The sequence below is a fragment of the Suncus etruscus genome, chromosome 1, assembly GCF_024139225.1.
Source record: "Suncus etruscus isolate mSunEtr1 chromosome 1, mSunEtr1.pri.cur, whole genome shotgun sequence".
Taxonomy (NCBI): Eukaryota; Metazoa; Chordata; class Mammalia; order Eulipotyphla; family Soricidae; genus Suncus; species Suncus etruscus.
The window spans coordinates 136,879,842-136,906,986 of record NC_064848.1 but is presented as its reverse complement, the minus strand read 5'-3'; the positions used below and the strand labels follow the sequence as shown (position 1 = coordinate 136,906,986).

At 44.1% G+C, this 27,145-nt stretch overlaps 1 protein-coding gene across 1 annotated transcript in view; it reads right to left on the bottom strand.

The window, feature by feature from the left end:
• The window catches only part of SND1 (staphylococcal nuclease and tudor domain containing 1), a 531,547-nt gene that overhangs the window by 419,310 nt on the left and 85,092 nt on the right, over positions 1-27,145 (bottom strand). The window contains exon 10 of the mRNA XM_049774313.1: positions 17,694-17,807. Within this exon, the coding sequence (XP_049630270.1) occupies positions 17,694-17,807 (114 nt within the window). The remainder of the gene's footprint in view (positions 1-17,693; positions 17,808-27,145) is intronic.

Genomic DNA, 27,145 nt, shown 5'->3' with positions numbered 1-27,145 from the left:
AGAACAGATATGGGAGCACAGAGCTAGCATGAGGATAGAGTGGATATGGGGGTACAGAATAGGCAAGGGGGTCACAACACAGGTGCAGGCTCAGTGCCTCACAACCTATCTGGAACACACAGGCTCCCACCACCTCTGCCTTCCTCCATATCAAGCAACTTCCTTCCTCAGTCAGCACATAGACCAACATTCTCTCTCCGGAACAACCTCAAATATTCCAGTCTGTTAGGCAGCTGGTCTTTACAACAGAACTTATTACACAAACTGATGTCTAAGCCACATTTTATGAATTGATCCACATATATATTCTAGCAAATAGCACTTAGCCTATGAAGCTGGGCCCTACCTAAAAAAGCTACCTGGACAGGGGCTGGAGCAATAGCACAGTGGTAGGACGTTTGTCTTGCACGCAGCTGATACAGGACGGATTGTGGTTCAAATCCCTGTGTTCCATATTGCCCCCCAAGCCAGGAGCTATTTCTGAGCACATAGCCAGGAGTGACCCCTGAGCATCATCAGATATGCCCCCCACCCCACAAAAGCTACCTGAAGAGAAAACCCTTTATGTCTTTAGAAACTGTCAGAAGGGTCAGAGCAAATGCTCTGCATACAGGAGGCCTGAGTTTGGTACCACCTGTTCCCACAAACACCTCCAGGAAGGATCTCAGAGCACCAAGTCAGAAATAATCTCTAAGTACCACTGGGTGTAGGAAAGAAAAATGAAAGGGGAATTATAAGGGGGGAGGGGAGGGGAGGGGGAGTTAAGGAAGGAAAGAGAAAGGGGTGGGGGTAAAAAAGAGGCTTCACTAGAGTCAGCCCACTCCCTTCACAACATGCTCTGAGCTCAAGTGCCAGCCTCAGTTCAGAAGGCACTTTGAGGATTTTGTAATGCTGAACCAAAGGACACTCATGGGCCAACCTTTAAGTCCCCCTATCCATGTCAAAAAGCACATGGATGCAGTCTAAGGGCTCCAGACACATGTTCACAGCAAATATGTGCTTTCTCCTGCCCCCTACTCTTGAAAGGCTTAGTTCAACAATGGCACAAGGTGTGACCTCAAGACACTCTATATAAGACAATGAAATTCACCCTGAAACCACTGACCTAAGTCAAACATCAGCTGAAAACTAGAAACCCAGAAAATAACCCTGCAACTATTCTCTGATCCCTAAAACAGATACATTTCACCAGGCTGAGCTCTACTCACTCCTCTCAAGAACCTTCTGGAGATGTTCTATGCCAGGCAGAGAGGCCACATGAGCACTAGGCTATGAGACCCTAGTGGGAAGGAAAGCTTCAACAGGAACTACAGAGATATTACAGAATCAATAATACTAGCCCAAGAAAGAGAAAGAGGTAACTATCAAGGAACCCAATCCCTGGGCAGACAGGCAGCCATAGAAAACCTCTGCCTTCCCAGTTAGGAGCTATAATCAAGAACAGTAGTTCTTGAGCTAAAATGCAAAACAAACAAACCAAAAACAAACAAACAAACAAACAAACAAAAAAAAAAACCCCTGGTAATCGTGAGAAATGAACAGTTCAGCTGCAAGCACAGATTTTACCGTACAGAGCTAACAAACTGCACCTGAATAAAACAATGGAATTTCATGGAGAATGCCAACAAGGCCCCTCCCTTGTATGAACTAGAGCCTGAGGGAGAAAAGGATGTCTGCGAAAGAAGGGGAACCCCTCCTCAGGGCAAGTCAACTGTTAACTCAAAGAATAAGCCATTAGCAGGAACCCACTTAATCTTTGTCTTCAAAACAGTCCTGTGCAAACCTAGAAGGCCAGAGGCTCATTTGTAGCAACCGAGAAGCAATAATGTTAGCAGCCATGTTAGTCTGAATCTAACAGTTAACAATCAAATGATGTGTCCTTGCAAAACTTCTCATCAGGGGATACATTAGAACCATACATATGAACATCATTTTCTAGCAGGGAAGGCTACAGAGGAGAAGAGAGTGAACTACCAAGGTCAAATAGGAGCCAGAAATAGCAGTGAGTCCCAACTCCCTTCAGCATCAGAGAGGTACTGGAGGATGGGCCTGTAGGAGGACAGAGGGACCCAAGCCCTACCCCACTTCCTTCCTGCACTTCTAATCTCCTTCCTATGGCATGAAGCTCACCAATACCAAAAGGGACTCTACACTTCCCCATCAGTTGTTACAGGAGACCTGCAAATGGGTAAGAAAATCCACAATTGGAACCAATGGGGATCCACATGGACTCATGGCAAAGTGGAGAAAGAGGGAAAAAAAAGTTAATTCCTAAGGAAGAGCAAGTATTTAGCAATGTGTGAGATGCTAAGCTTGCTCCAAGAAACTACAAAACTTTCCTCCTCATATTCATTCACTCCTGATGAATTTTGACAAGCACTGAAAACAGATAAGACGGAACTAGCCAGGAAAAGAAGAGAAGCAAAAGATATCATTGCAACTGGGCATGAGGAGGAAATGAAGGATCCTGATGCTGCCATCATGTGCCACCTGCTTTCTCCCACTGGACCCTGGGCTGGAACTATCCAGCTCTACAGATCATGAGTTGTTGATTTTAAATATAGTATACACATGTTAATTTTCAATGATGCAGACCTGAATGTCAGTGCAATGCTACTTCCAACAGAAAAATTAAGTATTTTTTAAAGGAATTAGAGACTTTCTACCACTGATTACAAACCCCAAGGTTGTATGAAACTGGATCTCACAAACAAGATTCTCCCCCATCAATGCACTCTACTCTGGCTCTTTTCAACAAGATCATGATCCCATTCTCATCTCTGATTATACAATTTTTCTTTTTCTTTAGGTTTTCATGGGTCACACTCAATAGGACTTGGGGTTGCTCCCAACACTGTTGGGCAGATCCAGTGGTGCTAAAGATCAAATCGTTATTCTGCATACAAAGTATGCAGTCAGCCCTCTGAGCTATCTCTCTGGCCCCTATGATGTCCTATTTTAGAAAGAATCCTGCTGTAAGTCACCTTGATCATCTGATCACCCTGTAGAACAGATTAGTACCATCATCGTCCACTCTGAATATAAATTCTGACCTGTCCTTTCTACACTGAGTTGAACTCAACTTTTCTCCCCAGCAATGGTAATAAATAACTCCTCAAGTACTGAGCAAGATAGTGCAGCTTATAAGGGCTTGCTACAGCCAACCCCAGTGGGCATAGCATATGATTTCCTGAGCCCCGCCAGGAGTAATCACTGAGCACAGACCATATGTAAGGTCTGAGCAACAACCAGGTATGCCCTTCCCATCCCCCCAAAACTTAGATGTTCTAACACAAACAAGTAAGGAGGAGGATTTTTCCCCCCTATCTCTAATCTCCTTCTCCAAATGCTATACAGGCACCAGCACTTTTGTAAAACCACAAAGTGCTTCCCCCAGTTCTATAATACTACAATCAGCTATAGATAGAAAGAGTTGGCCAATTAAAATACATCAATGTATGTAAATTCTGGGAGGCCTGACTAAAATTGTGTGAATGCTATTTTTTAGAACATAAAATTGTACTTAATAAGCAGCTTTAATATGGTTTTTCCAAGAAACTAGAGGGATCCTGTTTGGCTGCTGTTGATTCAGTACACAGTAGAGCTAGTATAGCAGATAGGGTACTTTCCTTGCATGTGGCTAACTCAAGCCCCTCTTCAAATGGTCCCCTACTATGACCAGGACTAAGCCCTACTGTTTGGACCAAACCCAAACCCTAAAAATAGAAGTGGATGTAAGAATAGAGAGATAGGACAAGGGCAACTCGTGTTCAGTCCCGAGAACCACTGCCCTGAGCATCTCAGGGCCCCAGCAGCACCACAGTCTTGGACCATAGCATTGATCCTGGTTGGTCAAATATCACCAAAAGTGGCCCCCAGCAGCCCTGAGTACCAACAAAAGAGAAGCTAGAATTAGCCATCCCTGAGATAAGAGGATAAAGACTTGAAGAGGAAGAACCACAGGGTCACAAGCCTTTAGCCCTTAGGTGGGCAGTGGCATGGAGAAAGGAACAAGCCAGCTGCCACCAGCATATTACAAATAGAAAATTCCAGGCGAGTGACAGAGAGAGGAGAGAGGAGAGAGGAGAGAGGAGAGGAGGGAGAGGAGAGAGGGAGAGAGGGGAGGAGAGAGAGAGGAGGAGAGAGAGGAGAGAGAGAGGAAGAGAGAGAGAGGAGGGAGAGAGGAGAGAGGAGAGGATGAGAGAGGGAGAGAGAGAGAGAGGAGATGAGAGAGAGAGAGAGAGGAGAGAGAGAGAGAGAACAGTGCTAGTGAATTTGCCTTGCATGCGGCCAACCCAGAAGGAACCAGGTTCAATTCCCGGCATCCCATATGGTCCCCCAGCCTGCCAGGAGTGATTTCTGCATGCAGAGCCAGGAGTAACCCCTGAGCACCACTGGGTGTGGCCTCAAAACCAATCAATCAATAAAGTTAAAAAAAAAAAAAGAAAGAAAGAAAGAAAATTCCCAGCCAGGATTGCTGACATTCTCACTGGCCCTAGGATGCACTTCAGATTGGGCAAGGAAGGTGGCTGGTGAAAGGCAGCAGAATTTTAGTAGACAAAATTTTCAGTGTATCAAGTTCTATTCACAACCTCAGGGAGCCTGGGCCCATGGAGTGTCTTTGACGACAAAGACGGGGCTTAGAGCCCAGTGGTATCTCTACATACTCTCACTCAGGGACTCTTATCACAACAAATCCAAATATGCTCCAACCCAAAGCAACCTGCACTGCCTTGAACTTGGATGTCACTGAATCCAAACAACACCAGAAAGAGCTGGCATTTGGTATGCAAACAGGCTTGTCCTGTCTGAGCCTGAAGGAACCATTCACTCATCTGAGAGAAGGGGAATGGGAGGCTGTGGAAAGGAGTGAAACCAGAAAGTCTGAAAATCAAGGAGGCGGGTCCTGACAAGCAATCCATGAAAGCAAGTGCTTGGCACAAATGGCAGGGAGGAATCCTGGGTGCATTCCGGAAGCAAAAGGGCTGAGCTACTGGTTTGAAACACAGCAAGAGAAATGGCCCAGGGCTGGGATCCCTTCTTTCCCCTTTGTAAGAAATAAAAAAGGGGGGGAGGGAGGGAAGGAGGAGGGAGGAGGGGGGGAGGGAGGGAGGGAGGGGGAGGAGGGAGGGAGGGGGGAGGAAGGAAGGAAGGAAGGAAGGAAGGAAGGAAGGAAGGAAGGAGGAAGGAAGGAAGGAAGGAAGGAAGGAAGGAAGGAAGGAAGGAAGGAAGGAAGGAAGAAGGAAGGAAGGAAGGAAGGAAGGAAGGAGGGAGGGAAGGAGGGAGGGAAGGAAGGAAGGAAGGAAGAAAGGAGGGAGGGAGGGAGGGGGGAAGGAAGGAAGGAAGGAAGGAAGGAAGGAAGGAAGGAAGGAAGGAAGAAGGAAGGAAGGAAGGAAGGAAGGAAGGAAGGAAGGAAGGAAGGAGGGAGGGAGGGAGGGGGGAAGGAAGGAAGGAAGGAGGGAGGGAGGGAGGGAGGGAGGGGGAAGGAGGGAGGGGGAAGGAGGGAGGGGGAGGGAGGAGGAAGGAAGGAAGGAAGGAAGGAAGGAGGAAGGAAGGAAGGAGGAAGGAAGGAAGGAAGGAAGGAAGAAGGAAGGAAGGAAGGAAGGAAGGAAGGAAGGGGGAAGGAGGGAGGAAGGAAGGAGGAAGGAAGGAAGGAAGGAAGGAAGGAGGAGGGAGGGAGGGAGGGGGGAGGGAGGGAGGAAGGAAGGAAGGAAGGAAGGAAGGAAGGAAGGAAGGAAGGAAGGAAGGAAGGAAGGAAGGAAGGAAGGAAGGAAGGAAGGAAGGAAGGAAGGAAGGAAGGAAGGAAGGAAATCAGCTGCTTTCAGGGATACTAAATCTTCCTCCTCTCCAAGTACAAACGAATAATCCTGACCATCGCCATAGCCAGAACCAGCAAATGAACTGTCTATGGAGCCTCCCAGGCAGAAGGCACATGCAGCAGCAGCACTAAATGGAGAAAAGGAGAAGGGACAATAAGGATGAGGCAGCCGGAAGTCACCCAAAGGGACTAGACATTCAGCCAGATCTGTGGATGAGAGTGTGGGCCTGAGACAGGCAGCACAGCAGCAGCCCATCCTGCCCAGAGCCACCTACAACTTCTCTTTCTAAAAATAGCCTCCTCCAGCTGGATAAGCAGATACATAAGGCAGTTCATATGAATAGACCACCTCACAAAAGACAAGAGCCACAGATATAAACCAATGCTTTCCTCAGGTAAGATACCTGCCCAAAGTGCACGACAGGAGACAGAGTCCTCTGTTTCCTTCCTTCAACAAACTGTGAATGACTAGTCCCAGCCTGTCAAGAAGGAACAATACCTTGTAGTACTGAACCTCCTGAGTAACTACCTAGGTTCTGGGGAAAAGTGGGTCTGAGTCTTCAAGAAATGAGAAATTGGGAGCTGGGGAGGGCAGAGCAGAGGGTATGGTGCTTGCCTTGCACATGGCAACCCAGGTCTGATCCCTGGTATCCCATATGACCCACTCTTCACCCCACCCCCAGCACCCCTTAGAATAAATCTTAAATGCAGAGTCAGGAGAAACTCCCTGGCATCTGCCGGATGTTACATGCCCCACCACCCACCCAAAGAAAGAAATTAGACATCTGCTTGACCCAGAAAATAAAAATGAGCAGGAAAGGTGGAGCCGGGAGAGAAGTAAAAAAAGCATTGCAAAGCAAAAGCCTAGACATTCTATGCATCCTATGCGTGGGCTCATCCAGAACAAGCAGGGACATAGAAGCAGCCAAAGTTCTGGAACTCAACTGTTTAAATATGCAAATGCAGTGGGTACCCCACAAAAGGAGCCATTACTGCTTCATTTCTCAAGGGCTAGAGTGAGAGAGAGGAGCATGGAATGAAGGAAGGCTACATCACATAGCTTCTTGCAGAGAAATTAACAGGGACTGGAAGAGCAGTGTGGGCAAAGATGTCTGCGCAGCTCACATGAACAGAAAAACTAAAACAGCAACAAGACACTGAGTTCACCAACAGCCTAAAACTAGCACAGGCATCTGCGGACCCAGACAGGGTGCACACAGGCCCTGTGACATGTGGATAATCCATAAAGCAACCAGATTTTCAAAGGCTAAAATTTAAGAGTAACATTTTATATACACTGTGTGTGTGCGTGTGCGTACGCGTACGTGCGTGAGTGCCTGTCTGTCTGTCTGTCTGTCTCTCAAGTTGGATGGGAGCAATATAGCACACAGACTGACCTGAGTGGATATCCCTATATGGTGCCACCAGCCTGCCATGAGTTATTCCTGAGTGCAGAGCCAGGAGTAAACACCTGAGCACTGCCAAGTGTAACCAAAAACAAAAACAAACAAAAAATCGGAGGCAATAGGCTTTTTCTAAGGGCATCTCCTATGCCCTTTCAGCTTCCCCTTGAGGTTTAGGCTCAGAAAAGACTTTGCTAGAGCAGTGACAAGAAGTGAGGCAGCCTTCAGCAGTCATCTATAATACAGACCTGAAGACCACCAATACACATCAACTACTAAGAGTGGGAAGATAATTTCTATGATTATCAGCACCCTGTTAACAAAAAGAAAAATAAATTTCCAGGATTCATAGTGGCGTCTTGAACTAGGAGGGACATAAATGACCTGGTTTCTGCATTGACCTGACTCTTCCCAAGACAAAGCTAATTAGCCCTCCATGGACATGAAACCTAGAGCACTGGTCTGCAGAGGAGCAAACCCTGGAATGACTGACTCTACCTTGCCTGGAATATAAATGCTGTGCAAAAGAACCAAAAAAAAAAAAAACGTAATTTATCTAAACACAGTGTAGGTAGTTTTGCAATCAGTGTCTCATAAATAAAGAGAGAAAGATGAAGGGAGAACTCTCTAATTGATTTTAAAATTAGTTCCAAGCAAAGAAATAATCTGACAACCAATAAGGTCGACAACAGTGAAAAAAAAATATACAGCCATAGGAGAAAAAGTGCCCCTAAAATCTACAATGAATCACACAAGATACCTGAACTTTTAAGGAGAAAGGATATTCTTCGTAAGAGTAAGTGCTCACAGATAGTCAAACTGAGGTCAAATTTACAAACACTATACCACACACACCACTGAACTTTTAAGGAGAAAGGATATTCTTCGTAAAGAGTAGTGCTCACCAGATAGTCAAACTGAGGTCAAATTTACAACCACATACACACACACACCCCGAACCTAATCTCTCCTCTCCTTTACTCCCCTCCCCTCTTCCTCTCCTCCTCCAAAAAAAACTCCAGTAGTGGACTGAACCTGATCTTAGTAGCCCAGGGGCAAAGTAGGGGGATATGGGATGCATGCTGGGAACAGGGGTGGAGGGAGGACAATACTGGTGGTGGGAATGCCCCTGATTCAATGTCACTATGTACCTAAAATATTACTGTGAAAGATTTGTAATCCACTGTGGTCAAAATAAAAATTATTGGGTGGGGTCGGAGAGCTAGCATAGAGGTAAGGTGGTTTGCCTTGCATGCAGAAGGACGGTGGTTCGAATCCCGGCATCCCATATGGTTCCCCTGAGCCTGCCAGGAACGATTTCTGAGCGTAGAGCCAGAAGTGGCCCCTGAGCACTGTGGGTATGACCCCAACCAAAAAAAACCCCAAAAATAAATGAATGAATGAATGAATAAAAAATAAAAATAAAAATAATTTTAATAAAGGTAGAGAACCCAAATTTAAAAAAAACAAACAACAACTAAGAAAATGTAATCATATGTGACAGAGAATCCAGCTGAAAAGCAGGGAAGGTACACCAGTCCCCCAAAACACCCCCATGGCCCCCTCTCTTGCTCTCTTCCAGTTCACCAGCTCTAGCCTGAAAGATTCTCAGAAGCAGTCAGAAAGCTAAAGATGAATTGAACGTTGATCAAAAACAATGCCATGGATTAGGAAATAAATGAATAAGGCTTTAGTCTTTGTAGTTATTTTAATGTAAACATTTATTAACTGCTTATGGGGGGAGAGACAGACAGACAGACAGACAGACAGACAGACAGACAGACAGACAGAGACAGACTAACTGAGAACCAGACCATAGAGTTGAGGCCTCAAAATGAAAAACAAGCCCAAACAAAAGCCACGGGGTCAGGATGGCTGAAAGAAGAAAAAGACATAAAATGTACATTTGAAAGTTCTGGCAAAAAGGCTTTCCAGAAGGGGCAGGGCCAGAGATAGTACAGAATGGTAAGGCACTTGCCTTGCATGTTGCCACGCCTGGTTTGATCCACAGCTCGAGTCTCACTAGGCATGATACCAGACATCAGAGCCAGGAAAAGCCCTAAATACCAGGGGATGTGATCCAAAACAAAGCAAAAAAGCAAAAAAGAAATAAAAGGCATATGCACATGGGTCAGCATGAGTCAGGGAGGGATTAACAAAGACCCAGGAGGAGACTTGAAATTCTACACAAACTTTCTGAATTAGGCAAGAGAACATATTAAAAAAAGGAATGAAAGAAAATATCACTTGAAACAGAGAACAAAAAGTAAATCACAAAGAGATGAACATAGCATTTCTGTATTCCCAGGATCTAGATCAAGTACAAAGTAATTGTTACACATTACAGGAACTGCACTCACCACCTAGGTACCAAAAATTCCTGCCCTCAACACAAGGAGCCCAAGCTCACCTCCAGTGACCACTACAGCTGGGAACAGGTGGCACTTGGATGTTCAACTTTTCAGTTATAGGTGTGGAACCTTAAATAGCTCAGCCAAGACCAACCCAGAGTCTCCTATTAGTAATGTTTTTCAATCCTCCAAAGTCAGTTTGTGTTTCTTCCTTTCTAAAACAAATGCCTAGATCAAACAAATCTGAAATGGGTACAGACTACCTCTGCCAGCATCCTGACATGTTCCTTGTCTTTTGATCACATCACATCTCTGCAAGAGAAAGCAATAAAATGCTATATCCATTTCAAAGGGATAATTTTGCTTTCCTCCAGGTTCCTAGGTTACTAAGGCCAAGCGAGAGCACCCCTTTAATTTGCTGTTTGCCATAAGCACACACAATCACAGCCCACGGGTTTATTGATTTGTCCTCACTTCACTAAGAGGCTGCAGCCACCAGTGCTCGACTAGCATGCATGTGTCTCAGTGGCAGCACCGTCTGTAGCTAGGCCCATGGGGACCAGTCATATCTTACTCTCAGAAAGCTAAACTGGAGGGGATATGTGGGCTTTTCATCGCATCTAAATGGGAGGCACCCTGGGGCCCTGTACAACGAATGGAGTTATTAGAACCTGAAACTGCCCTGCCCTTAAGAATCACAGGGCATCACCGATAATGGGCATTCCTGCAGCTCTGCCTATCATCAACTGCCTGCATACATAGGAACCCCAGTGAGGTCAAGTGGCACCCCAAAAGGCAGCATGGACACCGGGACCTTAGGTTGATCACAGCTTTAACAAAATGGATCCTTTAGCGCCCAGGTCTGAATATATTTAGAGGCCAGGCCTGCAGTGAAAGCACATTTATGTGGTAAATTAGTTCATGGAGAGACAGGTGAAAGACAGGGGAATGGAAATGAATACCAGCTGATATGGCGGTACAGAAATGACAGGAACAAAGGGTCCCACCTAACATTCTGCAATGCCCAAAAGTCCTAACCGGAGAGCTAGGAAGAAGTAAGCATTCTCTGTCTCTCCTAAAACACAAACACACACACACACACACACACACACACACACACACACACACACACACACACACACACAAACTTTCTGCTTAACACCTGGAGGCTGGGTAAATTATGTAGCTGTTTCCAAGGTAAATTACAGATCTATCACTCTCTCCAGTCCACTACAATAGCACTGCATGAACAGACTTCCCAGGGAATAACCCCTTATCTCAAAGCCCAGGCACCCAGGGGCTGCACTTCCTTTGTCATCTCCACTCCAAGTGCAATACAAAGCCCACAGAGGCCGTGGGCAATAGAGCACTAGGCTTTCCAGTTTCAGATCAAAGCCAACAGCTCTCTAGGAAGCCCGGAGACTGCACACAGTGCCATCTCCTTTAAGGCAGTAGCTCAGAAAAGCCCACAGTCTTTCTCCAAGACTTAGCACTTGCTTCTTTGTGGCAAACAACTAGATAAAATAAACTGAACCTCTGAGAAACCCTGAAAATCATTTAGGTCCATAAGAGCACAACACACATCACTGTCAAAAATGGTACCCAGCCTGAAGGAGTTCAGCTCTCCAGGACTGGGGTGTATTTACTCAAAAGAACCCAGAAGTCCACAGACCTGACAGTCATCCAGCTAGGAAATCCTTCAGAGCCCACATCCTTGTTGTGAACTCCCCTTCCAACAATAAACTGAGTTTTGGGTTTTTGGTTTTTGTGTTTGGGTTTTGTTTTGTTTTGTGGAGGAGAGGGATGAACTGGTTCACACCCAGAGGTGCTTAAGGCTTACTCCTGGCTCTGTTCAAGGATACTGATGAGGTCCAGGGGACCACATGAGTGATGAGGTCAAACAAGCAAAGTAAGCATCCTGCATACTGCACTAATCAAAATTTGGCAGCTAGTCTCTCATGAACTTCTCCTATCAATTGATCATCAAGGAACATTTGACTGGGGGGATTTGACTGTTTCTTTGATTATGCCATTTTATCCATGTTATTGGCTGCCAATAAAAAGAAAACAATGAGGGCTATTATAAAAAGAAAACAATGATAGCACAGTTAATAGGGCATTTGCCTTGCAAGCAGCCAACTTGGTTCAATTCCCGACATCCCATCTGATCCTCAAATTACTACTAGGAGTAATTTCTTTCTTTTTCTTTTCCTTTTTTTTTGGGGGGGGGGATACACCTGGTGGTGCTCAGGGGTTACTCCTGGCTATGTGCTCAGAAATCGCTCCTGGCTTGGGGGACCATATGGGACGCCAGGGATGGAACCAGGTCAGTCCTTGGTAAGCTGCATGCAAGGCAAATACCCTACTGCTGCACTATCACTCCGGCCCCTGCTAGGAGTAATTTCTGAGCTCAGAGCCAGGAGTAACCCCTGAGCACCATCGGGTGTGGCCCCAAAACCAAAAGAAAATTTTAATTAAAAAAATATGATATAATGGGGCTGAAGCAACAGCACAACAGGTAAGGCATTTATTTGCCTTGCAAGCGACCAATCCAGGTTTTATCCCCTGAGCCTACCAGAAGTGATTTCTGAGCACAGAGCTATGAGTAACCCCTCAGTGCTGACAGGTGTGGCCCCCCCCAAAAAATCAAACAAACATACAAAAAACAAAACAAAGAGACTGGCAGCACAGGTTCACCTTGAGCAAAAACTCTCTTCTCTCCCTCTCCCCTCTCCCTTCTCCCTCCCTACCTCCCCCCCCCCCCTCTGAATTCATTTAACAATGCAGTTTTCTCAGAAGACCTCTATCAGATGGGGACTGTTGAGAGGAGTTTTTAGGGCCTGGGGAAAAGGAACATGAAGAGATTCTCTCCTTCTCCCTTGAAGGGCAAGCCCCATTGGATTATCATCTGGGAGGCTGTGGGGAAGCCTGTGTCTCAGCAGGAGTCATAGATGCCATCTGCTTGCCCTTGACAAAGCTCAGGCAAAGGTGTTCCCTCCAACTCCTCCTCCAGACCCTTCATCTGCATCCTCTCACAACAGCAGATTAGAATGAACCCTATTATTTTTTCTTCCACCTTAAAGACACTGAAGCCCAGGGAGATTGTCCAGAAATTGAAAGGAAGATTAAGAGGGGTTTCATTCAAGGCCTGTCCAACAATCCTCAAATTCTCTCCATTTCTACCACTAGAAGACCATTCCCCAGAATTCTGAATATCCCTGCCACTACCTTGAAAATCCTACCAGCACTGCTCTACCCATGGCTGCCATCTACCCAGGTGTGTGCTCCAGCACTAGCAAGGAGGTTGAGCAGGGGGAAAACGTGTGCCTCCATCCAATAGCCAGGCCACATGCTCACGGAAAGAGGCACCCTTCTCTAATCTGCACTGGCTAGCATCTAGGCAGTAGGCAAGAGGTCCTAGCCCAACACCTGTGCCTGAAATAACTCAACTAGACTCTCCCCAGTAACTGTTTAAGAATAGTTGAGATCTAATCAAGAGCACAGAAACGAAGCTCTCCCAGGAGGCTGCATGCACCATTCTAACAGACAGTATTTTGTTTAGGGGCAGGCGACCCTGCAAAAGCCTCCTACACTAAACTCTCTGAAGTCTCTCCGGCCTATGTACAGTTCAGAGCCTGCCTCCTACACTAAACTCTCTGAAGTCTTTCCAGCCTATGTACAGTTCAGAGCCTGCTGGAGCCCCTGAGATTCCTCCTCCATTGCCTATATTAGAAATCGCTGTTCATTTTAAAATATACATAGATCAGAATCTCTGACGCATCCTAAGATTTAGAGGGGACGTTCTTTAAGGCAGAAAGGCAAGAACTCTGTATCTCCCAACAAAAAGAGCAACATCCATAAATTCTGCTACCTTGCACCATTTATTCCTTTATCCCTCAGCCTTGGCCAACTGAGAGGCTTCAATGATTACTCCTTGCTATTGAGGTTCTTCTCATCCAGGAAGAGCCTCTCTTATAAATTCAAGTTCATTCTCTGTTGGGTAAAGGCAAGCCACCAACACAACATCAATCCAGACATGTGATTCCTGAATTTAAAATTCAAGAAAAATGAGGCCAGAGAGGTAGCACAGTGCGTAAGGTGTTTGCTTTGCATATGGCTGACCTGAGTTTGATACCCCAGCATCCCATATGGTCCCCCGATCAGCACCAGGATTAATTCCTTCAGAGCCAGGAGTAGTAACCTTTGAGCAATCGCTGGTTGTGGTACCAAAAAAATCAACAACAAAAATAAAAAAAAAAATAAAAACTGAAAAAGTATGCACCACTCATACCTTGAGCAGTAGGTACCCCCTCTTATGGTCATACAAAAACAACTGCCCATTGTCCCCCAGATGTTGTTTTAAAATAAAATATAAAATATAAAATATGAATGTTGGGGTGAGGCCTTTCTCAGCATGGCACCTTTACCCCTTCTGCCCGCAGTTCTGTAGAAGGGTAGAAGCAACAAAATAATTTCACATGCAGTCAGTTAAAGTTTCATTCGAGACAGGTGGGTTTATTCTATGGCCCTATCCGCCATGTACATTTCCTCACATGGCTTCTATGGCAAGCCTTTTCCAAACAGCTTCTTCTCTGCTACTCTCCGTGATTCCTTGCTCCTTTTCTCTTTCTCTGCTCCCCTCCCCCAGCCAGCATATTATATTCTTTATTCCAAACTGCAGACCTTCCCAGGTGTGGGTGGATCTGACCATCCAGCTGATATTAACATAGGGCATTGGGGAAGAGTTAACCTCACAACAAGGTACTATCTTTCTTGCTGAGTAGCCCAGGGTATTCGCAATGTGCAAGCCCCTTTAGGGGTTGCACCACACTGGTAAATAAATTACCAATCACACACCAGCCACTATGGCTGGTGTTCATTCCCTATGTCCAAACCTGTCCTGCGCCTGTCATGGCTGCTGTCTAGATCAGAAAGTGCCTCCTTCCCTCTTTCTACCCCACTAACTCCTAATCACCCATCAGAAGGTAAAGCTCGCTTCTTCACTGAAGCCTTTCCAGATTATGCCCTGTGGGTTCACAGCCCTTAAAATGAATGAAATTGCTCGCTTCATTCCCCTACTAGACTGTAATGTTCCATGTGGGCTGTTCCCTGTTACTCTGAGGCACCTCACAAAAGAGGCACCCAGTAAATACATGTGAGCAACGATGGAAACTGAAATTTCAGAGTTTTGCTCTTCATTTCAGTAGCCACTACCCACACGTGGTCACAAAGATCTAAAAATAAGCTAAGACAAATCAAGATGTGTTCCAAATGCAAAATATGCCAGATTTTAAATGTATAAGAATAAATGCATTTTTATGAAAACCTTCTCATTTATATATTCATTAAATGTCAAAATGGTACTGACTTAAGTCTATCAGGTCAGATAAAATGCACAGAAATTAATATTGTTTGGTTTGAAAGGTGAGTGGGGATTTCCTCTGGGGCTAGACCCAGCAGTGTTCAGGGGCTATTCCTGACTTTGTGATCAAAAGGGACCCTATGCAGTACAGAGTGTATATGATGGTGGGATAGAATCAAGGTCAGCCACATGAAGGGCAAGTGTCTTCACTTCCCTTCTGTACTGTCTCTCTAGCTCTAAAAGTAATGTTAAAATAAAGAAATACTGGACAATTTCAAATAAACTCAGCTCACTCAGAAGGTGTTTTTCTGGCATGCCTTTTTTCCTGTCTGCTAACTTCTCCTCCATGAACATTCAAGATGTATGCTGGCTGTTCCTCCTAAAACACCCCTGTGGCCTCCACTGTACTCATATGCACTCCTCAAGAAATCCCCTCAATAAAAGCCAAGGGATCTGAAACACTGCAAGTGAATACTAATGAAATCACTCCTCATTCCATCACAAGCTATTTGTAGACTCTCAGAGTGAAGCTTCACTTAGAACTTTCTTAAGACAGATTAAGATCTCAGAACAAAGATAAGTTTCAAAACAAAAACAGAAAGCTAGCTACCTTGAGCAAAAACAAAGAATTCAATACGGGGCCTCTGCCTGAACTAAAAAATACAACCCTATAACTCCCTAACATTCATGAGACACAGGAAAATCTATCCCATACCTGCTACATTCCAATGAGTCCTGGAAAAAACTAAAAATTCTTAGTGGTTGAGTACTTACTTCAAGAAATCTGCTATCATCTTACCTAAACTGTAATACTTAACACATATTTCCCTCCCCCCCAAAAAAAACCTGCTCAGAATTCAGCTAGAGTCTACATTAACATAATGCTTTGGCTGATGATACAGGCACAGAAATTAACGTTTAAGAATTTAAAAGTTGTGGTTGCTGTGGGAACCTTAATTCCAACTGCATGAAACAGATGCGGAGTTGTGGGTTACTCCCAATACCAGTAGAATTGGAGATGTATATTTACTCTGTGCAATGAGGCAGAGCTACAGTTACTAAGAGATTCTTAGTCTGGCATTTCTAGGCTTTCATGCATTTAAATTCCCAACCTTATCACAGTATTGTTTGCCACATTAAATTGCTTTCTCTGAGGAGAAAAAGTCTGGGGGAATGAATGGATTGGCCAGACTTCAAAGAATCCATTCTGTGTTTCTTATGCATGATCTGATTGTGAAGACAATCATGGTATTTTTATTTTATTCTTATGGGATGTCTCTAATCTTGCACACAAATAAAACAGGGCAAAAAGTTCAACTATGAATGCATCTAGACGTGTGTGTGTGTGTGTGTGTGTGTGTGTGTGTGTGTGTTACATCTTTGTAACTATAGAAGGGACAAAGTAAAAGTAAAAGTAAAAGGTAGTGGTAAAGAGCACAGAATGCTGACATCCAGGATGCTATTTAAAATTCTGAAAGGTTTTCTGACACTCAACTCAAGTTCTAAAACTAGTGAACAAGGTTACACATTTTTGTTACTAGAGAGCAAAAGCAAGAGTTGGAAAGTTGATGAAAAAATAACGGGGCCGGGCGGTGGCGCTGGAGGTAAGGTGCCTGCCTTACCTGCGCTAGCCTAGGAGACGGACCGCGGTTCGATCCCCCGGCGTCCCATATGGTCCCCCAAGCCAGGAGCGACTTCTGAACGCATAGCCAGGAGTAACCCCTGAGCGTTACCGGGTGTGGCCCAAAAACCAAAAAAAAAAAAAAAAAAAAAATAAGACCTGATCTAATAAGCCCACAAAAATGCCACCTGAATTCCTTTCCCCAACTCAATAAATGCAATAAAGATGAAAAAAGAACCACAAAATGTACAACAAAAATGCCTTTGAGCATGCAGAGTTCCAACTCTAGTCATCAACCAAAATGACAATTTCTACAAGTAAATACTACTGAGGCCAGGGAAATGACTGAAAGGGATGGAGCTCCAAGAGGCTGAGGTTAATCCCTGGAACCATAGGCCCCACCCAGTGCCCTTACACTCATCACCTTTCACGGCCTAAACCACTAGGTTAGAGCCTCAGCATTGCTAAATTCAAACAGCAGTGCACTGGCAGAGTCAAGCACGGAATGCCAGGAAATTCTGAATGCCAAGCACTGAATGTCAAGCTGAGTATTGTTGCAAGTGGCTCCCAGGCACTAAGTACTATTGGTAAGGCTCCATACCCCCACCCACAAAAAAACCTTGCTATATCAAGTATACAACTTGAATGAACGAACAAGCTATCCAAAAATTCAATGGCTGGCACAAAGCTGAAATCACACAGTTCCAATGCGCGCGCGCGCACACGCACGCGCACACACACACACACACACACACACACACACACACAAATTCACTTCTTCCTAGAGCAAAAAAGCATAGAAACAGGCCCCAAATCCTGCGGGTGAGACACATCCATCCTCTCATACCTGTGGAAAAACAAGGACTTGTTAATAACTAGAACTCACATATCTCAACCCTAAGTCCTTTCCAGTCCCCATAGGGTAATCCAACAGTCAGGATGATCCAAAATGAAGGAGATTAGTGAGAGTGACTCACTCAGAACAAACCGAAAGCCTTCCCAGGTAGCAAATACTTAGAAATAATATTCTGAGCATTTTAAATGCTGACCCTTCTACATTTTCACAGATACACATCACTTTCAACACTTTCATGAGCCTCCCTTTCAGTTTCCCAGGGAGGCTCTGCTATTTCCCCACCTGGGTGTTCTCCCCCTCGAGCCGTGGTGGTCGAATACTGGACAGGTGGATGGTCTTGTAGTCGCCAGAATTCAGCTTCACAACAATAGCATCAGCATTCAGCACTTGCATCACCTGTGGGCAAGAAGGCAAAAATACTTCAATCTGCTTCATTGGCTCCCCACTTTGAGAACCCCAGTCCCAGGGAGAAAGGTGGGCCCACAGCCCCCCACCCAAAGCCATTTCTGACTGTGATTCCTAACCAGGAAGCATCTTAATCATCCTAAATATGGTCAGTCTCATCTTGTCCTTTTTTCTGACGAAGATCTAGACTTAAAAGCTGATAAGCCAGAAACCTCCAGCTCACCAAAGACTTGCCTTGATAGCAGGGCTGCTCTAAAATCAAAGTCCCTCTCTCAATGTGAACCTAGCAAAGGAGGCCAACACTAGATTAGAGGACACCAATAGCAGATGAGAAAGAACCAAAATAGGCTGGCCCAGAAGAGAGCAGGAAAACCAAAGGCCAGTAAAGCACAAAAAAGAACCGTCATTTCAGAGCGAAAAAGTCTCAGCTGTTCATTAAACATTAAACATTAAATTGCCAAAATATTACTTTAGCTACTCTGAAGGCCACCTTTTAAAAGCACTACTATGGGAATCTTTCTTTTGGAACTCAAAAATCAATAATGCTGAAACCCTCTCTCTGCTTAAAAAGATTAACTTCCAGCCTGGAGTAACTTACAAGGGCAAATGCACAAATATTCCTCTGTGGAGGTTATTACAACAATCCGCCACTGTGTACAGTGTAAAATTCCATTGAAATCTGTCAAGGACTACATAAGGGTTATAACTGGAACCCATAATTCAGTCATCAGACTACAATATACCCAATTATATTCAGAGCCTGTTGTTACAAGGTTGTTAGGTAATTTTGCAAGCAACACTTTGCTATATGACAGATATCTACTACAAAGCATTGTCACCATCTATTTCATCTGCAAATCAAAACCATATCTTGAAGCCTTCAATCAGACCATAACAGGATCCAGGGTCTGCTGTCACCCATACTGAGGGCACCCAAATTTCCCGCCTTTTCAATGCATGAAACAGAAGAAGCTACTCTCTCATTTGCAGTAGTGAATATCATAGATATTTTAAAGGAGTCTCTACTACTTCCCAGGAGGCCTCAGATCCTTCTACACATAATTATTTGCAGATTCTGATTAAAAAAAACAAACAAACAAACAAAAAAAAAAAACCAGCAACCACACACCAAGAAAGAGCAAAAAATATTAACTTTACAAGAAATAGTGGAGAGAAAATTGCATCAAACAGAATAAATGACAAAAGAAAGATGATTTCTGGGCTCAATAGCATGTCAAGGAAAGACTGTCCATGTCAGGCAAACATATAGAGAAATAGCCCACCACAGGTAATGGAAATAGCATGGAAAAAAACAGGCCATTCCTGGAGGGCTCAGGGCAGACTGGTACTGGGATGAAACCTGGGTTGGCAGCATGCAATGCAATGCAATGAATTGAATACAATGCATTGAATTATCATTTTGGCCCCACAAAACATGATTTTAAGTAGAGAATGTGAAAACAACCAAAATTCCAGATTTAATGACTAAAAGGAAAAAATAGCTCTTGATCCTACTAGCATCTAGATCTATCTTTGCAAAACTGGGTGATGGGGATAAGGGGAAGAGGGGGCACTACAAGAATAATTAATCTTCAGGAGTTGGGGGTTGTGGCAGCCCTGAAAGTAATCAAATGCTGCTTCCTATTTATTTACTTAAAAAATGGCGGTACCTGGGTCTCGAACAATAGCACAGTGGGTAGGGTGTTTGCTTTGCATATAGCCAACCTGCATTCGATCCCCAGCATCTTATATAATTCCCGGAGCCTGCCAGGAGCAATTTCTGAGCACAGCGCCAGGAGTCACCCCTAAGTACCACTGGATATGGCCCAAAAACCAACAACAACAAAAAAGGAGATATCTGAGAGGGCACACTGAATATTGAGGGGTTAGCCTGAAAAGGGGGTGGGCAGGCCAAAAGTCTCTGAGCTAGGCTTTATGTGGCAAATAAAAATGCCCTTGTGTTGTACTTGTTTCAAATCCCTGAAGGTAATAACAGTGGGGGCTTGGACAAGTGACCAAAATAGAAAAACCCCTGCTAATGATTTCCCTTTCTTCAAAATTCCATTTAGGGTGGGCAAAGGATTCATGATCTAACTATTCTACCTCTGCTTCAAACCAAAGAGAAGGAAAAAAGTCCAGAAAGTCACACCAAACAAAATAGCTAGTAGAACAAATCAATACTGTTCCTCCCCTCAAAAGTGCCTACAGGATAAAAGGGTAACGTCAAGCATTTCTGATGCATACAGCTCCCAGTACTTCCTGAATCCCAATGACAAGCTGAGCTATGGACACCAAGGCGAACTCTCATCCAACTGCTAAATGCCAAAAACATGGAGAAATTCCTATAATCAGCATGAAAAGTATTTAGGCAGACTCCACTCCCCAGTGATGCTCAGAGAAAAATAAAATCATAGCAGGGATCATAGTGCCTGGCACCTTCGCCCTGTTTATAGAATCGTGAGGATGCAAGCATACCCCTGTGACAAGCCACCACTATTTGTCAATGGTAATGCCTCAGCAGCCCTGGAATCTCAGGGCTGTAAATATCAGGCTCTGCACCTCCCTGATTAAAACTATCCCCTTCAGGAACTTTACACTCAGGGCTAGATTTCTGGCTCAGGGGTGGGAAGCCAGTGCATGTGTATACCTGTTTGTTGGGACTTCTTGCTAGCGGTCAAGTGCATATGTTTATCTGTGTGTGTGTGTGTGTGTGTGTGTGTGTGTGTGTGTGTGTCCGTCCTTTTTTGCTCCTAAGTTTGGACCAATGTTTTCATGTCTGTGTAAACTGTGTCATTTTCTAGACAACAGGCAGCTTCTTAACAGAGCCATAGAAAAAACAAAAAGGATGGTTACAGTCAGGTAGCATGTGTGGATTACTATCCCAAGCCTGCCCTAGGCACTGTCACACCCAAATTTAAAGTACAAAGACTCCGTATGGGGCTTCCCACCAGAGTGATGATAAGTAGGTCCCATGGCTCACTTTCCTTACATGCTTAAGATCTCTGAAGCACATTACCTACCACCTACCCACCCCACTCCCACTGCAACAGGCATTCAGAAGATACCCAAGACAGAGGAAGAGGGACAACCCACAAAAGGACACACACTAAACTCAAGTAGAGGGTCTAATTCCAATTTCCTCATCATTTCTTTGAAGACCAAAGGAAAAAGAAAAAAAAGTAGTTAAATGATGATATGTGCAGGAAAAGGGTTGACACAAATCAGGAGAAAAGCAGAGGGACATCCATCCTTAGCTCTGGAACCCTGACATATTCCATGCAAACAAAGCCCATGTTCCGAGCACACTGGGAGTGGAGGGAGGTGCAGGGTTACCCCTTCAAATCTGTGCGAATGGCACTAACACAGGGGTGGTGAACAAGTTTGACACTAAGAGCCAAAATTTTAAACTGTGAGAGTCAGAGAGCCACACCACGCAAAACAGACAAACACTCACACAAAAGTATCTAATTTGAACAATAATCTATTAAACACATACTGCATTTTGCCATTTTGAGTGAGGGTCAAAATCCTGCAGTGATGATAAAGGTGTGCTGCGTCCTCCACACTAAGAACTAAGGGCAAGATGTGACCCAACATGTGACACACGGATCCCCCAGATCACTGGCCCATGCAGTTGTTTCCGAGAGATGGGAGACTGGAGGATGCAGCTTGGGGGCGGGACTACGTGCTGGGAGATCTCTCCTCAGAGGTCCCTCCTCAGAAGCAGCAGAACAAAATCCAAACTTGGCAAAGAGCCACAGTATACAAAATAATGAGAAGAGGCTAAGAGCCGCATTCATTTTGGCCAGGAGCTGATTGCGGCTCGAGAGCCTCAAGTTCGCCACCCCTACACTAACAGAAGCCTGCAACAGTTTCCTGTGGCTCCAAGACCTCTTGATGGCAATTCAGACCTGACAACCAACATTCCCGAAACAGCCTCTTATCAGTACCAGTGAGAAAGAAAAGGAAGATCAAGGGCCAGAGAGGCACTGAAGTAATGCACACATGTTGAGTCCAGAGGTCCTGAGTTCAATCCCTGGCACTGCCTGCCCTACTGCCAGGGAGCTAAGCACTGGAAGGCACTGAGCACCATGCACCACCAGGCCCACAGAGGCAAGAAGGACCATCACCCCAACTTAAACTACATAAAGACCACTGGACTGAATGGTTGGGGGAAAAGATCCCACCAATCTAGTCTCCAGTACTGCTCAATGGGGCTGCTGGAAATGAGCCCAGAAAGCCTCTTTCTGCTCTGTGAAACCTGCTCCATGAAGCTGCTTCTCCTGCTCCCCAAGGCCACATGGCAAGTCTGCTCTCCCCAAATCTAATCCTGAAACAGTTCCAGAAGCTCCAGCTGAGTTAACAACAATAGCCTCCAGTTTCTCTGTGTACTATTCCCTTTCCTCCATCTCCCAAAAAGGATGGCTGTCACTTGGTACCCTCAACAGAAGCCTCAGTGCAACACTCATGAAAGACAAATGCCTTGAGCGAACTGAAAGGCTCAAGCAGACAGACCAAAATCATAGGCACTCAAGGACAGCAGGCATAAGACCTAGGCCCTAGTGAAATGGCATCTCAGAATCTGCCAAGCTCTGAAGGAAAGGCAAAGTGAGAGGAGTCCGAGAAACAAGTGAACTCTTAATGGACCCAGGACATGTGGTAACTGACATGGGCACCATTAAACATCAGACTTCAGGGAAGAAGTTCAGGAGAGTGGGTACAGGACAGACTCACCCGATACAGGTATGCTATTCGGCCCTGATCAGATGGCATCTATCCTGACAGTCCTTAATCAGATGAATCTATATTATCAGTCTCTAATCAAATGGCATCTATACTGTAGGCTCTTGATCAGATGGCATCTATCCTGTTAGTTCCTTAATCAGATGGCACATATATTATTGGTTCCTGTTCAAATGGCATCTATACAGTAAGCTCCTAATCCTATGGCATCTATACTATTGGTCCCTAGTCAGATGTTATCTGTCAGTTCATGATCAGAAAGAATCTAAATTGTTGGTCCCTAATAAGATTACACAGAGGATAATTAGTAGAAAATCCTGGAGGAGCAAGGGGTAACTGTACTCTCTGTTCCATTTTCTAGAAAATTTAAAATTGTTGCAACCACAGTTACAATTTAAAGAGCCAGGTACTTTGAAAAACATCTCATCAAATTCAATCATTTATTTCTTATTGACAAGTCAATTTGCTAACTTGAGCTAAAACCAGGGCCTTTATGGGGAGAGTTAGGTTACAGATCTGGTGGCACATAGTACTGCCCGGATAAATGATGACCACCTGCATGCAAAATCTGTATTCTGCCTTCTCAGAATGAAACTACCTTAATCACTTAGGGGTCACCCAAGCAAACTTTCCTAGCCATCCCAGCCCCAGAAATTCTTTCTCACTTCCAAGTCCTAAGGTAAAAGACAAGGAGGAAGCTAGTATTGTTTTCTCCATATTCCCTAGTAGAAATATAACAGGAAAGACCCAGATCGGGCCAAGTCAGATCCACGCTGAAAAACCTCATCTCACACTCCACTCAAAGCTATGAGGGGAAAGGCAGCAAAAAAGGAACAAGGCCAAATAAGTATACTTGGATTATTCTAGATTCCCTCCATCTCTGGTGAGCTTATAGTCCTTCCTGTGTAGGATAGACCATCAAACCAAAATCAGAAGCAGTTAACTACAGAGTGTGATTTCCCAGGGGGAATTCTGGAGGGTAATTGCCTTGAAAGCTCACCAAAACATTCTTAATCTCCTTCTTTTGCATCTTCTCAATGTCACAGATTCAGGGCACTCTTTGCTTGAGCAGACTGATAGGCACAGAAAAGGATGCGAGAAAGGCACCCTCCTCCCAGACAGCCCAGAGAAGCTTCAGGCCCTGAGGACAAGCTGCACCCCTACTCTACCCTGGTGTTATTCAGGTCGCTGAAATCTGCAAGGCCCAAGAATCCAGCAGCAGGGACAGGGAAGCCAAGCCACATGCTCAGGGGACCATATGGCCGCAAACAGCACAGATCAGCGAAAACGCCACAGGGAAGGCAAGCAGAAAACTGGCAAGCCACAATAGGCACACAAGTCTCAAGCAGGCTCAGCTAATCACTGCGAAGTGAACATGCTTCTCTACTAAGCAAGAGAGACAAGGAGAGCCCTGCTTGCACGTCCTTCCTTAACCACTGGGAGTGTGTGCAAAGGATAGAGAACAATCTTTTGGGAGGCCACAAGCATCAAGAGAAGATGGGGTGAATTTCAAATCTCAGAAGTAAGACTGAGATACAAATTATGTTACAGTTCCAGAAATCACCTAAAGGACCCCCAGGGTGTTATTCCCAGTTAAGAATTCGAAGCTCATCCAGACAGGTACTTCAATTATGCACCATATCACAAAATCCCAAGAGACACCTACCTAACAGTTGAAGAAGGTGCCATTACTTGTTCAGCCCTGATGGTCATTTGCCCCTAGGAGCAGAATCCTCCCATGGAAACTTGCAGGGCTATAGAGTAAATTTGAAAGAGCCAAGAGCATCCCAAGATCTTTTATTATTTCTTTTTTTAAAAAAGGCAATTAAGGCTGGGGCTATAGCTCAGTGATAGTGTTTGTCTTGACTTGTGTAAGTCCTGGATTTTAACCACACAAAGAGGAAGGAAAGGAAATTAGAAAGTCAAGGACATTTAAAATCAGCGATATACCTCAGGCAAACCTTGCCTGCCTAAGGTCTGGGCTCAGTCTCTACACCACAAAATATAAAGGGAAAAAAAAAACCTTAAATAAAACATAATCAGGTAAAAATAATTAGAAGACTGCAGTTAAGTTCTAGAGAAAGATCTGTGCATCTGGGCAAGAGCATGCATGGGAAATTCAATCCCTGCATCCTATCTAGTCCTCAGAGCCCAACAGAGTGATTCCTGAGAGTAGAGCCAGGAGTAACCTCTGAGCACTGCTGGGTGTGGCCTTAAAAAAAAAATAGGGGCTGGAGCAGTGGCACAAGAGATAAGGCATCTGCTTTACCCGCACTAGCCTAGGACAGACCACAGTTCAATCCCCTGGTGTCCCATATGGTCCCCCAAACCAGAAGCGATTTCTGAGCGCATAGCCAGGAGTAACCCCTGAACATCAACCGGTGTGGCCCCAAAAACAAAAACAAATAAACAGAGAAAAAGAAATGCTCCTAATTTCCCCTTTCTTACAAATTCTGTATGCAGTGTTCTCCAACAGGGATTCATAGTAAAGTTTTATTAGAAATAAAAAAAAGGCCTGTTCATTTTCTTATTGTCCATTTGTAAGTGTTTTCTTTCTCCAGTGGCAGACTTAAGTACTGTATTTTCTGGCGTATAAGACGACTTTTGAAACAAAAAAAGTCAACCGTCTTATACACCGAGTATATCCCGAAAAATGTTTCAATATGCCGCTAAATGAAAATTGTCTGAATACTGCCACAAAACGAATTTTCCAACTCGATCCTGCACCAATCACTGCAAGGCTGCTCGGACCGCCTCTCTAACTCAACCAATCCAAGAAGGCTTTTTATGCATGCAAATTAGACAATGTTCTGGACCCGAATCTACACTGTAAAAAGCCTGCTCAGATTGGCCAGAATCAGAGAGGAAGTCTATTACAGTATAACCTTTGAACCTTTGCTTGTTGTGATTGGCTCACTGTCGTACATACAGTTGCAGCACAGGAATGTTCTGTCTGATACAGAGAATATAGGCCTAAACTTATGTTTTAACTGCAAAATTAGGGGGTCGTCTTATACGCCCAGTCATCTTATATGTCGACAAATACGGTAGCTGCAATAAGACTACATGGCCCATAAAACCTAAATATGTATTATGCGGTTCTTTATAAAAAGAGTTGGGTCAACCTCTGCTCTAGAACACAGCAGAAAATGAGCACACCTAAAGGTGAACATGGGTTAACGTTTCTGGAGAGCTATTTGGCAAATGTGCTCCAAAATATTCCTAAGGAAGTAACTGCCATTTACATAGAGATTTAGTTCATTTTCTAAATAATTAGAAAATTATAAACTACATTAATGTTGACCTATTGAGGACAAGTTAAGTAAATTATTGTGTAGTCTCACAGTGGATTATTATGCACAAATTAAAGAAGCAAACCCAAACATTTACTTTGGTTCCCTCCCTAAAGAACTCTTCAACAAAACTAAAGTGTCTTGGGTCTTTTTTTTTTTTTTTTTTTTTTTTGCCACCTATGTAAGAAAACTTTGGAAGACATATGCATAGAAATTAACTCCACAGATTCAAAAAGTTAAATGTGAGCTAGTACTGAGAGAATACAATAGCCAGTCTGAGTCAAACTTCAGACTCCTCCCCCTTGCCAAAATATCAAAAACTGTCAAATCAAGAGTCTCAAGTAGGGCCAAAAATGGGGCTAAAAAAAAAAAAAAAGTAGAATTAGTACCAGGATTTCAGAATTTACATTACACCCTACCTAATTTCACAGTTTTTTTATATAGATATTCAATTTACCACTCTTAAAGAAGAGAGAGAACAATGAATCACCAGCTAGATAAGAAAACCCTCTAATAAAATTTATTTATTTATTTTTTTTTTTTTTTTTGTGGTTTTTGGGTCACACCTGGCAGTGCTCAGGGGTTATTTCTGGCTCCAGGCTCAGAAATTGCTCCTGGCAGGCACGGGGGACCATATGGGACGCTGGGATTCGAACCGATGACCTCTTGCATGAAAGGCAAACGCCTTACCTCCATGCTATCTCTCCAGCCCCATAAAATTTATTTTTAAAGAAAGCACAGAAAAGAAAATGAAACTCAATTTGGAGGAGAGGCAATAATCTCAATTTCCCCAAAATTAAAATCCATGTGCATGTCAACTCATTAAATAGCATTAGTTTTTTTTTTGCATTAGTTTTTTTTTTTAACAGTAGCAATGAGAAACATGCCAAACTTAAAAAAAAAAAAAAAAGTTTAACAAAGAGAGTTGCCAAGAGTACAGCAGGCAAAGTATTTTGACTTGCAAGCAATATAACTGAGTTCAATTCCTGACACTACATATGGCCCACAAAGTACCACCAGGAACAATCCCCGAGCAAAGTTAAAAGGAAGCCTGAGCACTGCTGGTTATGACCCAAAACCAAACAAAAACTTTAACAGAGAACATAAATGAAATACTCAAAACACTGAGAAGAAAAGTAAGAAATCCAGAATGAGCATAGACAAAGAGAAGAAAAATAGGAGGAAAATAGTTAAAAAAAAAAAAAAAAAACCTGTCTACCAGGGTAAAAAGATCTGTCCGTCAAGATAAACATTCAAATGACATAAAAATGGTTATAATTTCTAGAAAGTGAA